At 36.5% G+C, this 18,941-nt stretch overlaps 1 protein-coding gene across 1 annotated transcript in view; it reads right to left on the reverse strand.

Moving 5' to 3' along the window:
* LOC126297725 (transmembrane emp24 domain-containing protein 1) overlaps positions 1–18,941 on the reverse strand; it is a 61,934-nt gene that overhangs the window by 19,568 nt on the left and 23,425 nt on the right. Inside the window, exons 4-5 of the mRNA XM_049988866.1 lie at positions 5,232–5,399; positions 2,100–2,215 (exon numbers count right to left, since the gene is read on the reverse strand). Coding sequence (XP_049844823.1) covers positions 2,141–2,215; positions 5,232–5,399 — 243 coding nt within the window. The 3' untranslated portion in view covers positions 2,100–2,140. The remainder of the gene's footprint in view (positions 1–2,099; positions 2,216–5,231; positions 5,400–18,941) is intronic.

Consider the following 18,941-nt stretch of genomic DNA (forward strand, 5'->3'; position numbering starts at 1 on the left):
CCTGCTCCCAGTCGGCCGGTTTGAGTGTCTGCCCCTCTTTTAAAAAAAATTTCACAATTAATAGCGGATGGGATTATTTGTAATTGGGAGAACAAGAACTCTTCAGAAAATTTGCATTCTTTATGGCCTATTAGTTAATAACTTGCTGTTTTGTGTGACATAAAATTAAATGTAGGTAAAGAAAGTACACATTTCATCAATCCTTAGCTCCTAGCATTTTTTCCTCTCTAATCTTGCTACAGCTTTACATGGCATGCTTTCCTTTCTGCGAAAGAATCTATTACCTCGTGAAAGTTTGTCAAATGTTTTGCTACATGAAAAACTGAAATGTTGCTATCTAATACTGAAAAAGCAGTTAATATACATGATACCCAAGACTGTTGTGGTTTCTCAATCTGATTACGTATATTTTGTCACTGTCTGCTAGACAAAACAAAATAGGCCTTTCTAATATTGCACCAATTTTGTAGCACACACCAAATAAACGAGATTGCACAAATGGTCATTTTTATAACTCGACAGAATATAATTCACGAAGTACGATTATCAAATACCTATTAGGCCTACAACATGCGAAAAGCTTTATGTTAGGAAATAGTTTCACATTTCACTCATACACAATTTGCCAAGCATGAGATCAAAAAGCAGTATTACAAAGTTTTTATATAAATTTGGAATTGTTTTATTCTTCCATAATTTGTGTGATGTCCCCATTTCTTTTCCTTCCTCATTCTAACAAACAATCTTTTCATCACCAATTCCTGCCATTGTCAAAATTTGTTTGCCGATTAACTTTACTAATCCTGCCAGGTTTAGTTACCCCGCGATTATTCTCCGGTTAGGCATTGTTACATGTTCTTACAACACGTTTCCTATGTTGAATAGAACTTAAGAGGCTGCTAGCCGGGGACTGTAGAGCTGGTCCTTACTAGTGTAGTGATCTGGCCAAAAATTTTCTGTCAATATTTCATTTTCTTAGATACACTGAGAAGATAATAAGTAATCTTTCTTACTTGTTATTCCTGTTAGTTGTTTATTTCCATTCCGGTAGTCTGAATCTGTGGATTTTGCTAGTAATTATAACGTTGATCATTCACAAACCCAATCAACCACATGATCAGACAGCGATTGGCATTCATCCGTTCAGCTTTACTCTGCTCAGCTTGTATAGCCCCATCCCCTTTTGTCTGCAGAAAGTTTGTTTCTAGAGGTGACGAGGATTCTCCTGACAGAGACATCATGTACACTATTCACACATTCAAAAATCAACTTATGATTCATTCAGAAATCAAATATCTTCAAAAATATTCAAAAACCAACAGTGATGCATTTCAAAATCATATGAACAATCGATACACCAACATGTGCTGGATGCTAGGCACTTTGTGAAACAAGTTTTTTTTCCTCAAGAATATGAATTTGGGGCCCCCTTTTTCTCGGTAGCATCTAGCTGCTTGTTGGGATTGCTTGCACAGCCAACAGCCACATTCCTATATCCAACTGCATATTCGCATGAGCCCATTCGCAACTGCTAAAACGAATCTAATGTAAACAGTTGTGACTTCATGCTCATCGGAGGCAATTTGTTGTTATGAATCATTGCGTAGTCTTCCTAAGCCTTTGACACATTTTGCTGTTGGCAGATGCTTGTATGAGCACTGTGTATCGTCGTCGTATATGGCGCATTTCCTTTGCAATTTAAGTCATTTTCATTTTTTCTCTAGTTTATGTTTTACAGGATTTCTGCAGTAGCGGGATACAGTAATATCCTTTGTTAGAGTATCGGTTCTTACCAGTCCAACTTACAAAAATGTAACTGAAAACTAAAACAATGGCAAATTCCCAGAATTCTAAAAAAAATTCCCAGGTTTTCTCTCGCATGAAAAAAATTCCCGGGTTTTTCCTGGATCTGCAGGTTGTCCTGGGTTGTACACCCTGTGTATCAGTACTATAAACAAGGCAAAAATGGGATGCAGTGAAACTACTCATGAGCTAGCTCAGTTGCTCATGAGTGAATCCAGAAAATTTTACTGTGGGAGTGAAGGAGTGTCTGTAATCCACTAACACACAATTATTTCAAGATAAGCAGTATTACTCACCAAAAGAAATGTTGGAGCAGCACACATGGAAAGCACAAAATTCAAGAAGAATAAACCTTTTTCCATATTTGATGTAGGCAGGATTTGTCATCAAAGAGGCTCTTCACCATAACAACCTGAAAAAAATAACAACAGAATTTAACACAATTACATTAAATTTTTACAAAACTGGAAGACACAATATTTGTACCTAACAATTAAAGTAGTAACCATTTCACCCTAAACAGTACACTTCAATTACAGTTGTATGATGCAATAACAGATGAAATTTACGGATAACAAAGTCAAAAAAGCTGTTTAGCCATCTAGAAGGCTAAAGCTTCATGCCATGTCAATAAAAAGGAGTGTCAGAGCTGGATAGTGGCCATGGCTCAAAATTTAAGAGAAGTTGCTAAGTACAGAAAAAAGCTTAAAGCATGGCAGCTGAAATAGAACTTTTAGCTCTACTTCTGAATAATCTAACCTAACCTATCTGACTTCAGCAGGTTAACTATTTTGCCACTTCACTCAGCCTCCCTAGAAAGTTGTTTACAGCAAAATCTATCATATTTTTAAAGATTACATGGGTAAGAGATGCAAAGAAACAGAACCAAAATATGTTTTAAGTAGCTAACACACATGATTGTTGCTAATGAATAGTCTTGAGTTCCTGTGTTTCTGCATGTACTCTCGTATTTGAAACATGTAGACATCATGACTGTTTGCTAATGACACTGTTGTGTACAGGAAAGTGTCCTTGATGAATGATTGTAGGAGGATACAGGATGACTTGGTCAACCTGGATTTAGTCACAGATTTCTAGGAAAGTGTAGCTGCTATAAAGGACACAAAGAATGCTTTGTGTGACCTATCCTTGAGTACTGCTAGAATGTTTGCAGACTTCACCATAGGAAACAGGCATATGCCATACATTCGTTAAGCCTAATTCAAAATTTGCCTGTCTTTCATGATGTAAAATGTGTCTCAGGTCTTATCTTATGTAAGCCTTGATTTGTTGTTGACTTTAGTTAGACACTGCGAAATGTCTCAAGGACTATGCACATAACAACGAACTGCTTTCGACATATATTTCTGGTGGGCTGTGTTTTGATGAGCACGAAATCACAACTATTTATTTTTCTAAACGGCTCCGCAGACAAGCAATGGATCCCAGCAATCTGTCTCATGAGTGACCGATCTCTCTGTAGCTTGCTGGTGTGTAGGCAGATTGCAGTAGTTGGTCACTGATCACTGTTGATTTGTGCTTGCAGTATGACTGCCTGGCTGGTTAGCAGCAGTGTGCGACAGCATGGCTGTGACTCAATTTCTCTATTTATCAAGTGGGGTCATGCAATTTTATTTTTGTTCGAATTTCTTGTTAACCATGTACCACAGACTACTCAGAGAAATGAAGTGGAAGCGGAACATTCCATTTGTATTAAGAAGTAACACAAAATACGGTCTCCAATTTTGCAATGATGAGCATTTTGAAGCTTGCAGTAAACTGACATTAAGGAGATGGACTTGTAATTTTGCGGATACATTCTTTTACCTGTCTTACACTCAGAACTCAGCTACACTTTCTTTCAGTTGCTTGGGACTTTCTGCTGGGCTACATATTCAAAATAAATGGAAGCTAAGCAACGGACACAATGCTGTAGAGTACTCTCTGAAGCCAACACACAATGTAGTTTTGGTTCATTTCCATGACTATGCGAATAATATACGATTGCTACATATTTCTGTGTCTGTAATACCTATGATTAAAAAAATGTGTGTCTGAAACCAAGTAGAGAACCATTTTAACATGGTGAAATGGTGTTTGTAGTTAAGGTTTTGGGGTAAAACACATTTAGATGTGACATAAGAAAGGAGGTCCACAGACGGAATATTTATTTCTATGAAAGAGAAATGCCACAAAGTAGGTCATCCATCATTCAAACGCATTGTGAATAGTTCTTGAAAGTCCTCTTTTAACTATGAAACATTCTAGAAATTTCACTGCCTTCATTCTCTTCTTGTGTTACACCAAAATAATTGTGTGATTATAAAAAATCTGGACATTCAGTAAACATTATGCATAATACTTCAAAGTTGTAACATACTAAATTTTTGATGAATATAACCACTGTTGTGTTTGTTATAACTTTCCATTTCTACTGTCATAGTTTCTACACTAGCAATTCCAGTATATTCTTATAATAAGCAAAATCAGATGTGATTGGCATCAATACATCAGCTTGTTTTGTTTGTTGAATATCTTTGAAGCAAATGTTGAGTATTAAAGAGTTTCTATTCTCAGCTTGTTTTTTTCCTAGGGGGAAAAAAAAAACCACAGGATCTATAAAGAGTGTAACTCATAAGTTGACCTTTCTGTGCTTACTCTCACTGAAATCAATTTCTTGTCACTGAATGGGAAACAATGTTATCCTTCCTTTATTTAAAAAAAAAAGGATCAAGATAGAAAAGGGCACAAACTATACATTACAATCACAATAAAACATGTGATGTAGCTTCATCACTAACAGACTGATTGTTACATAAGGGATTTGTACTTCTTTTCTGATAGTTCCACAGAACTGCTCCTAGAAGGAAAATTTGGACCACAGTCAAATCATTCTGATACAACTAAGTGAGGGAGTACTCCAATAATAAATAAAATAAGACATCATTAACATTATTTTTCGCCCTTAGATTCGATATATGAATTTTATGCACTGTCGATTAGGTGAACAATACATAACACATTTATTATGAACAGTCACCATATCTCTCATTCATCTAAATGCTGATTCAGGCCAATCAAAACTGCCTCATGCTCATCCAAGTTTATATTTTCTTTTCTGTGTATTTCTAAACATTCTGTTTGTGAAAATTGTGTGATAACTCTCTTAAGATAGAAATATTGACAAAGGCAGTACTAACATATAAAAACAATGGAAAATATATTAAAGTGGCTATACAGTTGTGATAATTACAACCATTCCAGAGTAATTCTAAATGAAAATTTGTATAATTAGTAATATATTGATAAACAGCTTTAAATGTATTTTATCACTTTACACACAAATACAACTGTAAGGTGATCACAAAATTTATTTGTGCAAATAGAAAATGTGCACTACTGAAACATTTATAACTGCATATACATACCTGAATAAATCCAACCACAAGCATTACAATAATCTGTATAACAGACCAAACATTTACACGAACATAATTGCTCTCTGCTACATTTCGATCCCTTGCTTCAAATGCACGAGTTTGTTCTTGGAGATGCTGCACCTTCTTTAGATTTGAGCGAACTCTGAGTATTATTTCCTATAAACACACAAAATAATATGTCAAGGTTTAGAACTGAAGTGGAATTTTGTTCCTTTAACATTGTTACTCTATGTTTAAAATTATGTTTTACATAAATGTACTATGTAATTCTCCATAATTACCCCCCCCCCTCTCTCTCTCTCTCTCTCTCTCTCTCTCTCTCTCTCTCTCTCTCTCTGTCACCCCCCCCCCTCTCCCAACCCCCACCTGAACACCAGAGAATCTGACTCAGAAAAGTGAAATGGTCTATAAACAATCTTTTCCACAACTACATCATTAGTACGAGAATTTTGAAAATAATTTTCTTCGCATCACTTGCAGTTAGGTTCCACTGTTTATTACAGCTTAACCACAACATCTTCGTTTCGTTTTTGCCTTGAAAATGGCAGTGTTCACCTATTGAAATATTGGTTGTTGTCAAAGGCATCATCTGGCTGCACTACCTTTGTCTGAACATTTTAACAACTGTTCTGAGCGTTAAGAAACGTTAAGAGACATAGCCCGCTGTTTAACTTTCAGTTAATCGGTAGTTACTGACAGATGCAATATGTATCATCATTAAGTTTAGCGCAAACAGAACAGTCTCTGGTATCCAGCTCATGGATGGTTTCGGATGTTCATTTAGTACTCTGACATCCTCTTTCAACATACAGCTTTCAATTTACATGTCCATAATGTTTCTCCCCATAATCTTTCTCTCTTGATAATAAGACTGTGTTCCTCTCCAACTACATCATTCTTCTACATCTGAAACTCTGCATTATTACATGTTGAGCTTAATAAAAATACTGATTTTGATTGATATATATTTTTGAGTATGGTTTCAGTTGCCTGAGACTGCAGTCGTGTGTGTGTGTGTGTGTGTGTGTGTGTGTGTGTGTGTGTGTGTGTGTGTGTGTGTGTATCAGTCATGTTCAACTCCAAAGCAATTTCATTCATGTCATAACACTGATGGATCTATTCTCTTATTTAGCTACAATGCCACTGCCTTTCCCTCACTTGGTCAAGTATTTTCTCTACTTTGATAAAAACTTTACTGCAGCCATTACGTAGTTTTTCTTCAATTACTTAGCTGTCATGGTTATTTACTGAAATATGTATACTATGGAATGAAGACTTCAGCACTACTGTGACTTGTTAATTTTATTTCAACTTTTTAGCATTATTTCTTGTAACTGAGTCCCCCCTCCCCCCAAAACATCAGCACTTTACATTCAATTGTTCTCCACCTTTAATAATTTTCAATTATTCTATAATTAAGTTCCGCATTACTGAACTTTCTTCTTAGTTCTCAATGTGTCTTGAAGTAAGTATACAGCCCATTTATAATAATCATACAATGTACGAGTTTAAGAACAACTACGTAAACAAAATTGTTGAAGCTTTTGTGGCCACTTGGGATCTTCAGCTGATGTTTAACACTTGTTAAACAAATGTTGGTGAAAGAACTTGGGACAAAAGTCAACAGGAAGCTGTCAAGTATGCAAACAAGCAAAATGTAGCTGTAAAAAAATTTGAGCTGATATACTGATGTGTTTCATATTATAATGATTTGTCACGTGCACGATCCATGGAAGAAACAACAAACTAAATTATTTTTGTCTAGCTCCTGGGAGGCATCTGTCCTTTCCTATCTCTTTAAAATTCTTTTCTACTTTTTCCTTAATAATAAATTTTTGCATGGGACACTTCCTATCGTCACATATTCGTCTAACACTTATGAAACAGGTTTACCTCTCACAAATTCAGGCCAGCTAGTATACAGAATTATTGGCATGATGACAATTTTTTAAGTGATGTCTCGTCTCAAATAGTGTCAAATATGTTTGAAAACTTGCCACTATCACACAAGAACAAACAGCATGGCTCTGCATCACATGAACAATTTCTCACATACTCAAGAACCATAAGCAGTGGCCATTAAGATAGATAGCAGTGCTGCATTATTAAGCAACAGTCCAGATGAGTTCTATTACATGGCAGGGCAAGGCTTCATTAACATAAAACTGGCATGGATAATATGCAGATGTGAAACAATGATAATGTAGGGTGGAGTACAAATTTCATTTTTGTGGAAAAACTGCCCATCAAATGGATGGAAACTGTTAGAAATAATACCTCACAAGCACATGTGGACTTTTGCACCCACTGTATACACTATATGATCAAAAGTATCCGGATACCTAGCTGAAAATAACTTACAAGTTCGTGGCACTATCCTTCGGTAATGCTGGAATTCACTATGGTGTTGGCCCATCCTTAGCCTTGATGACATCTTCCACTCTCACAGGCATACGTTCAATCAGGTGCTGGAAGGTTTCTTGGGGAATGGCAGCCCATTCTTCACGGACTGTTCCACTGAGGAGAGGTATTGACGTCTGTCGGTTCACCAGGCATTCGCCATACCCACACCCTGCCATCGGATCACCACATTGTGTACCGTGATTCATCACTCCACACAACGTTTATCCGCTGTCCAATCGTCCAATGTTTATGCTCCTTACACCAAGCGAGACATCATTTGGCATTTACCGGCGTGAGTTGTGGCTTATGAGCAGCCGCTCGACCATGAAATCCAAGTTTTCTCTTCTTCTACCGATGAACTGTCATAGTACTTGCAGTGGATCCTGATGCAGTTTGGAATTCCTGTGAGATGGTCTGGATAAATGTCTGCCTAATACACATTACGATCCTATTCAACTGTCGGCTGTCTCTATCAGTCAACAGACGAGGTCGGCCTGTGCGTTTTTGTATTGTACATGTTCCTTCACATTTCCACTTTAGTATCACACCAGAAACAGTGGACCTAGGGATGTATAGGAGTGTGAAAAATTTCATGTACACACCCAATCACCTGACCCCGTTGAAAGTCCATGAGTTCCAAGGAGTGCCCCATCCTGCTCTCTCACGATGGCTAATGACTAATGAGGTAACTGATATGGAGTACCTGGCAGTATGTGGTGGCACAATGCACCTAATATGAAAAATATTTGTTTTGGGGGGTGCCTGGATAGTTTTGATCACATAGTGTATGTAGGGTAAGAAGGAAACAGAGGAAGGGAGTGCTTAACATTCCATCAATGACACAGTCATTAGAAACAGAACACAAACTCTGATAGAGCAAGAATGGAGAAGCACGGAAGCAATATCCTTTTCACAGGAATTATTTTGGAACTCACTAACAACTCAGGGAACCCACAGAAAACCCAAATCAAGATGGCTGACAAGATAAAGATTTCAACCCCACAAAAATGAATGCAAATCCTGAGTTTTAAGCACAGCAGTTTGGGACTTGAAAGGCACTCCCAAGGGCACAGCATGCCATGCAATAGAGGTGGATGGTACAGCTGATGGAAGCTGTTAGTGCAGAGTCATAGTACCACGTGCTGGCCATGTAGAGGCAAGAGGCAGCAAAGTTTTAGTACATCTGGAACTTATGCCATACTGGTCATCTGAGTACATGTGGCACTAGTATTTGTATCATGTTAACTATCTCATTGTATCATGGCAATTATACAATGTACAGACAAGCAAGATAAATCATTTTAAAGAATGTGATGTACTGAACATTTTGATGCTGTGTATGATACAAATTTATTGAGTTTCATCAAAGTGAAGAAATTTGTATGCCAAAAACCTTGAAAATTAGTGATTAACTAAGGTTGATACAGTAACAATCAATGTTATATTAAAGAGTCTTGTGAAACGTATCTTTTGAGGTACCTACTGTTGCTGACATCATAATATTGTGTTGATAAGATATGCTTTTATTTAATTAATATTTTGATTACTGATCAATGAAGACAGTTACATCTAATAACAATGTGGCATCTGCTAGAATACAATCGTACACACCACACACTATTTGTGAAATATACGTTTTAAATAATTTATTAGGTTATTTTAAGTCCATTAAGGTTTTAATTGCCCTTAATTTAAATTTAAAAAACTGACAAATAACTGACAGCACTCGCAGAATGGGCAGGTAATTTTTCATTAGAATGATGCGTCACTTTGGTAGTCAGTGTTAAATTTTAGCACTATTATAAGCTAGTCAAATTATGCATTCATGCTAACTATATTTTTTATTGATTTTAGATTAACTATCTACCACTCAACTTCCTGCTATCCCCTCATTTAACCAGCATTAAAGCAATTTCATCTCATGTCTTACAGATCAAGAGTGAGTGTGTCACATCATTATTTCAAAGTTTTCTGAATATATATATATATATATATAGTTGAAGTTCCACAAGACACCTCTCAAAAACTAAAATATTTGTGAAAACATTGTAACGAAAGAGAAAATAAATATAATTGTAATTAAAAAACACAAGCAATAGAGATCTGAAACTATTTTTAATAAAATCTTTGTTCACTGTACCATCGGATATGATTAACACATACACAGTTCTGAGCTTCTTTCATCTTGAATTTGGAAAAAGAAACTATGAAAATTTGTAACTTTTAGCAAACTTTAAAATTATGTTTTGAAAATATGAATAGTCACAGGATGTTAGCTGTCTTGAGAAAGACTTAATTGTCAGCTATGACTTTAATGGCTCAAATTCTTACACTATCAAAATATTTCTACATAAAGATGAGAAAATCTGTAATTTTTTGAGTAGTTATAAATTATTCTCTCTAAAATCCCCATCCGGAATATCCTAAAAATTGCATGATAAGTTAGTTGGTCATTGTACTTATGGAAGGTACAGTCAAGATTGGGCAATACTTTACAGTGCAAAAAATTGAGAAATTTGTACATTAAATCTAGTTACTTGCAAGGTCAAAAAATCCTGGACACTTCAAAATTTTAATTGCTTGCTGATGTTCAGTAAATGCAATGCGAAACTGGTATATCTTAATAAAAATAATTATTTTACAGCCTTATAAGAGTGCAGGACAACAACTGTTTTATAAAAGCATTAGATATAGAAAATAGCTTTGTACACACACTTTTCTGTTTCTGATATTATTTACAAATTTTAAAGTCTTCCATCATGATTTTAGTTCTTTATGACATTCCATTAATTAAAAACTGCCTCCACTGTAACAATCAACACTGCATGTTGAAGAGTTTTTTTTTTTTATTATCTGCTCCTCACTGAACTTATATAGCCGAGTAGAATTCGCACATGGGCAAGGATGATCCAACAAGACAAGTACTCAGGAAATGTGAACTGTACACTGATCTGTTGATAAGGTGTCATAAAGGAGACGGTTACATTCTGCAGCTCATGAGAGAAGCTAATTATTTGTCCCACCCACCAAATTTTTCATAGTCTTCTAAATTATACTGAGGTCTCTGCATTTCACACACACTAACAGTGCATTTTGTGGAGAACTGTTCTTGCAATATACATGCCACTCTGGAATGTAACCCAGCAGTGACTTGACTGAATTCCTACCGCTGGCTTAATAGCAGAGTACTCTATCTTTTTTAAAATGGAATTCCTTTAATGTACTTCCATTTCTGCAAGACTGTCATGTTTTGTAGTAATTTTGATATGGTCTGTAAAAACCCAACAGCATCTCTTACAGCATCAACAGCTCCATATTGGAGATTAAATCTTGTTGCAAGATGTTTCTGCACACCTCCTACCCCATCACGTTACTGAAAATATCCATCGTATGACTCAATTCCTGTACAGTGTTTTCCAAGTTCCTAAATCTGAAAGCAATTTTTAAAATGAGGTACTGCAACATCAGTCACATACACATGTTTAGAAAATGTAGGCCATATCATCTATTATCATGCTGACAGTATATCATAGCACGCACGTGCACTGTCATGAATGAGATCAACACTGACAAAAGCAAAACAGTGTTATGTTCCAAGGAAATGTGCAACACATGTGAATATTAACACTTGTGATTTGTGCCAGTGATAACTTTGAATTTCGTTCTGCAAAGCACCAAACCAGTTCTCAGCAAAGTCAAAATCAAGAACTTATGTGTCAGTACTCTAGGATGTAGCTGATTTTACTTCTGCTATGGCCTGTCTCTAAATCCTGTGGATGTGATGATGAGCTACTCCTTTCATGACCCAATGCCTAACCTCTGTAATAAAGTTCCCTAGGTCCACTATCTTCTTCACCAACTCTCCTCTCCCCCACAATGCATAGGTTATGTCACTGTCAGCATCCTGAAGGTGTAATGCTTCAATGGTCACCCATTCAGAACAACCAGGACACAATGCACACTCCTGCAACCAGCATTTTTCTTATGGCTCTTGACACATAACAAAAGCATCAGGTCCATCTCTGACTACTACTTCCCTGTGGCACTACTTATGGTGAAACAAGTAAGTTTCAAATTAGGGCAGGAAATAATTGTGCATACTTCCTTCACTGGCTGGCATTTTACCCATTTTGGTTGAAAGTAGTAGAACTGAGAAAGAGAAATTTTTAAATTTGGGTTCTCCTTTTTCTTTTCATTAGGAGATACGCTTCTGTTACTGATCTTGTCATGTATCTTTTTACAATTTTCACTGAAAGATATAACATCAGCCTAATTAGGACTTTGCCTGCTGCAATCTTTGTCATCACTTAGGTAACCTTCCAAAGCACCATTAAGTGTAGCATCTTGCAATGACTGCCCGCAGTAGGAATCTAGGCATGCCCAAATATCTTTTTCATTCTTTATTTTACTACCTTTTAAAATTAAATAATGTGTGGAAGTGGGAATGTATTTCTGTATCTGATGCTTGGAGTAGCTATCTGGTATCAGTGTCAGTAATTGTATCTTTTGGTATAGGTGGCTGCCAAGATAGAAGTGTTTAGGTTTTGAAACCATGTATCACAGTGGGTGCACATGTCACTATCTTCAGGTTCTGCACCAAATGCATCTATGTTACACACTTTACAAAGTTTCCAGGATGTTGCTTGTGTAAAACTTGTTTCACCTTCTTCCACTTTTCTTCGTACATACTATTTTCTTCTTCTTGTCTTATCTTGCCTGGGAGTTTAAGAGGGGATATATTAGGGACTACAACAGAAATGCTAACATTCAATGCATCAACTACTTCACACCCAGGAATATAAACATCTGCACTGTCTTCTTCAGTTTCACATTCCAGTGACAGTGATCATTCAAGCTGATTATCACTAAATATCTTTATGTAACAAGTACAGCTATTCCTGCACAATGGATGTGATAGTAACAGTTACTTGAGGACCAAGATATTTCTGCAATATGGCTGACAGATTTCCAACAATTGTGAAGTGTTTTTCACTTTTCTCAAATACCACCTCCGTGTGTCTTTTTTCATAGTCCACGCACCTCATCCTTTCACTACTGTATTTCCTCACTGACGTTATATCTAATAAAAAGTTCAAATCAAACACAAAACTCTATGTAGAATGAGTCATGTGCAAGTTCTCACTCATTTGTTATAAACAGAAGAGAGCTGGAAACAGTGCTGCCAACATGCATATTTTACACTAGAAATTCAATGACGTGAAATATACAGAATATTGAAACATTTCTAACACTTAAAGAGAAAAATACTGCCCACTTTGACTGCAGTAACTACTAACACATTAACCAAACAATATATTGCGCAGTTTTCACAAGTTTTGTGATGGGGGTCTTTGAGTAAATAATCTAGAAAAACTCAAAAAATGCAATTTTTTAAATTTTTAGTAATAAATATTTAAATAATATAGATAGCTGGAGCACAGAAGATGAGAGACAACTAAATTTGTACATATAAAGAGGGAGCTTTAAAGCAACACATCTGCCATACTTTATTTCTTAACACATGTGATATAGAGATCTGAGATGAAACTGTCTGCTTTATCTTGTGTATTTAGGAAAATACAACTTGAGGGTTTTTAAGTGCCAGCTTGATGCTGGACAATGGACTAAGTTATCAGCCATGTCTGATGCAGCAAGACTGAGAAGAGAACCACTTATAAGGGTCTACAAGGTGACCTATCAATTTAGGAAGCTGGGTTAAAATAGGTTCGAATTCCTGATCCATATTTCATCAAACAATTTTGAGGGTTCAAAATGAGTTGTGACGCCAATTTTTCCTCATCCCTCATGATTAATATAGATACAAAAAGAAATACTACTGTTTGAGTTTTCTTGCATTTTAGAGATAGCCTGAATCTTGTATCTGTATTTCTCATAAATTAAAAATAACAAACATTATTTATGCTTACTGCTGCATTTTGAAGTCTTGTAAACATTCAGCATCCTAGCAATACATAAACAGTTATCTTGATTTGTGACCCATGTTACATAATCAGTTACAGGTTAAATATGAGATTTTTATTTCTTATTCAAAGTTTCAGTTGAAATCCTTCCTGCTATCCACAAAAGCAACTGAAACTTGTCGAACTACATAAATAATGGGTAACAAATCTGTGTCACACTTTGCATGGCAGTAAAGAAGTACAGTGAAACCTCTTTATAACGTTCCTCCATATAATGTTTTCCTCTATGTTACGTCCGTTTTTTTCGGTCCCGACTAAAGGCCCATATAAACAATGTTACATTTTTCTCTTTACAGTGTTTCCTCTATATTACAGTTTCCTCCATGTAACGCTCATATTTTTGGAACCCAGGTCAATTATTTACCTCTTTATAGCGTTTAAGTAACTGGATATAGACGCATCGTTTTCCGTTATGTGGTTTCACAGTTTGCACTGGCTCGGAAAGCCCGCGCTCAGCGTATTTCATATGTCAGCAGCAAAACCCGGTCACGTGACATGTGACGCACATTCTGCTTGTGATCTTTTTGGCGCCATTTCAGTCGATGCTTTGTATTAGTACTTAGTAGCGTGTTGTGTTAGCTGAGCAGCAAACTGTTCGTGTGCCTAGTAAGTGTGTGTCTTCGATATAACATTTTTTTTAAAGCTTTCATCAGTGGACATGGGTGAAAAGCAGAAGAATATCTCTCTGGAAGAGAAGGTTTCTATTATTAAAAAAGTGGAGGCATCTCCTGGCGTGGGTCGTGTGGAGCTAGCGAAGCAATTGGGACTGGCCCCTTCAACACTCAACACTATTATGAAAAAGAGATTGTCGATAATGGAAGGGTTTGAGAATTGTGGAAATTCGAAACGTATGCGTTTGAAACAATCGACTTACAACGAAATGGAGAAAGTTTTATTAACTTGGTTTCAGCAAGCACGTGCTGCAAACATTTCTATAAACGGAACTATTTTGAAGGAGAAGGCGCTTCAAATATCACTTCAATTAGGAATGGACAATTTTAAGGCATCCAATGGATGGATTGATCAATTTCGACAGCGTCATGGTGTTGTGTACAAATCAGAATGTGGAGAAAGTAAAAGTGTAGACGAACCAACTGTAGCTCAATGGATGCAGACTCTCCCTAATCTGATACAGGGCTACAAACTGCGTGACATTTATAACGCTGACGAAAACGGCATGTTTTTCAATTTAATGCCGGATAAGACATTTACTTTTCGTGGGGAAAATTGCCATGGCGGTAAGAAGAGCAAGGAACGTCTTAACATTTTGTTGTGTACAAACGCTGATGGCAGTGAAAAACTGAAACCTTTGGTTATCGGGAAGCCAAAAAATCCGAGGTGCTTCAAAAACATTTCCACGTTTCCGTGCAAATATACAAACAATGCCAAGGCATGGATGACGAGTGAAATATTTTTACGTTTTCTAAGATAATTTGACGCCAAAATGGGGAGTGCTGCAAGAAAGGTGCTGCTGTTTGTGGATAGATGTGCAGCACATCCACCAGACGTACCCTTTCTGAGAAATGTTAAAGTAATTTTCCTGCCACCCAACTGCACCAGCCATCTGCAACCTTTAGACTTGGGCATAATACATGCCCTTAAGGTTAAATATAGGACAGCCCTTGTAAAAAAGGCCTTGAATTTGATGGACCAAAGAAAACCGGGAAGCCAGCAAAGGTCACAACTGAAACTGAACATTTTACAGACAATAAATTTAATTATGTACTTGTGGAGGGAAGTAAGTGCTGAAACTATTAAAAACTGTTTCACAAAAGCGGGATTCTGTGAGAATGAGATGGCAGCTCCCGTGGAAGAAGTTCCAAGTGACTTGCAAGAGTTTCACCAATTAATAGGCAGTGATTCTGTCACTTTTGAGGACTTTGTGGCTGTGGATGACAACGTGGCAACCACAAGAGTACAAAGTATTGAGGAGCTGACTGCAGAGAGAAGCTTGGAGAGTAATAGTGAAAGTGACAGTGACAAGGAAGATGACCCTGTGCCCTCATATACTAAGGCAGCTGAAGCCTTTGAAACATTCAGGAGGTACATGATGGCCCATAGACTTGAGGACAGAACAGTAGTTCAACTTGCTAATTTGGAGCAAGAAATGATTGCCATAGAGTCTAGGAGAAACAGAAAACAAGCGAGCCTGCTTGAATATTTTAAAAAATCATAAGTATGTTATTTTCAGATTGCTTAGGTTCCTAGAGTTTTGTCCAAATTTAAGTTCCATTTCATAATTTAATTATTGAAGTAATTTTTTTAAATCTGTCCCATTTACTGTGTTTTTATGTAATATGTTCAGTAAATATAAACAAAATTGGCTCATATTCTATAACTGGTTCAACTGAAGAATGGAGAATGATGTCACTCTTAAGAATCTGTTATAACTTTTTACTGTACCAACTGATCCATTTACTTTCACCCATCCACCTACCGAGCCCCATGTTTTAATTTAAGAAAAAAAAAAACTAATCACTAGATACATTGATCATTTGCAAAAATATCATATATTGTGAACATTTAAAACGTCATCTATGGCACCATTTGTCAAAGCTGATTAGTGGTATCCTGATCTTCAGTAATGCCCTATAATTATTATTTGGAAGCCCGCCTCTTTATAGTGTTTTCCTCTATACAGTGTTCAGAATTTGTGGTCCCTTGAAAAACGTTATATAGAGGTTTCACTGTACTAGCTCTTCATGTAAAGTCAATGGAGATGAAGTCCTTGCTCTTAATAATAGTTTAAATTTAGCTCTTTGTATATTTCATCAAACCGGTATTGACTGACACATCAATTTTACTAAATGACAAATTATGTACGATTCTGCAACAACCAGTGAACTATGAATGACTATCCTAGAAAATTGCTGAACTGCATCAAAATAGGGGTTAAGTACGATCCAATATGAGCTATTAAGGATGACTTTTCCTGTTAAACATTCATTTTCATACGCTTCTGCAATGATCACAGATTAACTATTATTTAAGGTTGCCACAAGTGCAGAAGTGCATAATTCTAATATGAGGGGGGGGGGGATAACAAACAAACAATGGAAAATCCAGGTTGGATGTCTCAGCAGCCAGAGACACTGTGTGTGTGTGTGTGTGTGTGTGTGTGTGTGTGTGTGTGTGTGTGTGTGTGTGTGTGTGTGTGTGTTTTTCTGGTTTGAATGAAGGCCTTTTTGGTCGAAAGTTTACTTGTTTGACAGTCTTTGTTGTGCCTATATGCAACTCAGCATCTCCACTATATGGTGAGTATTAATATGAGAAAAAGTTACAGTTATGCAGTTTGAGATAATTGTAAAGTCGAAATAACAAAATTAACTGAAAGATTTTCAAGCTTATAATTCATAGCCAATGCCTTAAGAACAGACAGGGACACACTCAAGAATAAAAACGAGAAACTGCAATCAAAGCAAAACTGAAGTAAAGTTACTCAGTATGAAAGTGATAAATCATGTACATGGAAGGAAGGGACGCATATAGGTAGGACTTTAGCTGCAAAACAGGCAAGAAACTTACAAAAGCAGGTACATTTATGGATAAAAACAAATACAGTATAACCCTGGCTTTACATTGACGGAATTAACGTTTTCCCGCCATTTACGACATTTTTTATCGGTCCCGTCCAATTTCCTATGCCCACAATGTTAATATGCACTTGATTTTGCATCAAAATTTTACAATTTTCCCGTGATTTACGCATTATGAAAAAATGTTTGTGGAGAAAAAATGACACTGGCATGATGTTGGCCATCCAATAGCATTTACAAATATTATGGGGTTAAGTTTCTTGACACCAGGGCACTCTACTCAACAGATTTGAAGTGATAAATGTGTAAAAGTTGGAACAATTTGTGCTGTATCTGCCGCCATTGCCAAGCCCTACATTGCGTGGTGGCTGATATGAGTAACTAGGTTCGTTCAAATGAAGATATCATAACCAATCACAACCATTTCGAAACTATCTGTACTGCACAAATGCAGTTTTGTGATTGTTCTGATCGTTGTGACACTTCTGTTGAACGATATAGGGCGTGTTTCAGCGTATGGCCACTTGGAGCACTAGTTGACACCGTCATGCACTTTGAGTTGCTCAAATGTTTTTAGTGTAAACACAGCACTGGATACATATTTTATTCATGCTGAGCAAAATGTGTTTCGAGAATTTATTCTTCTTGTCAAGTGCAGTATTTACGTATGTATTTTTTGTGATGTTACACAATCAATCAATGTGAGTTATAGTTTGCATGTGTGTGTAGTTTTCTACATAACTGATGAGGCACAGTACCCGATAACCTGAAAAAGACAACTACAGTGCAAGAGAACAACACAAATTCAACCACCATACAAAATATTTATTGGCACTTGACAATGAGAAAAGTGTCTCGGAAAGCGTCATACTAAACATGAAAAATACGTAACTAGTGCAGTATTTCATTATTTAAATAATGAATGACAGGTGCAAGCTTTCAAAAACATTGATGACGACATATGAAATTGAGTCAGAAATTGAGTCGAACATTCATACTTCCCAGATAGTTACCAGTTCCAGTTACATCAGTGGTTTTTATTCAATAATAAATCTTCATTAGATGATAAACAAGTCCCTGACATGTCTTCTGATGGCTGTTACGTACATGTATCATACATAATGTGCAAGGGGGTATCCTACACATAACTTTTACAGCTTAAAACATTATTTCCCGCATTTTACACCATTTTTTGAAGTCCCTTGAAAAGTGTAAAAGCAGGGTTTCCCTCTATGGTGTTTTGCAAACAAGTGACTGTCATAAAGACTGTGCAAATGACTGAGAAACTGCAATCAATAAGTTGAAAGTGGTCATTTAGGGAAAAAAGTAAATAAAATAACAAAGGTGATTATTCATTTTTTTCTAACAGACATCCAAGGCAGGAAACTATCTGGCACATTCTGCGAGATAAATCAAGACATAGCAGTGACTAATGTGGTGAACCTTGGACTGAGAACAAAATTTGTACATTTTGCAGTCAAACAAAAATAATGCAAGAAAATGACTACAACTGGTACAATGGGATTTAGTGGCACTGCAAAAAATGAAGCAGACATTTGGGTGAGAGCTCTGCAGAATTTTCAAGAAGAGAATAAATCAACAAATTAAGTAGTTACTACAGTGTCTCGTGGGCATGACCTAATCTACAGTTCACGTGTAAATAAAGACATTCAAAAATATAAAGAAACTACATTCTGAACACACAACCTGCACTGTAGTGGATACGAGTAAGCTGCATCATGAGCTACACTCTAATCCTGGAATACACTTAAACTATA

The sequence above is a fragment of the Schistocerca gregaria genome, chromosome X (assembly GCF_023897955.1).
Source record: "Schistocerca gregaria isolate iqSchGreg1 chromosome X, iqSchGreg1.2, whole genome shotgun sequence".
In the NCBI taxonomy this organism is placed as follows: domain Eukaryota; kingdom Metazoa; phylum Arthropoda; class Insecta; order Orthoptera; family Acrididae; genus Schistocerca; species Schistocerca gregaria.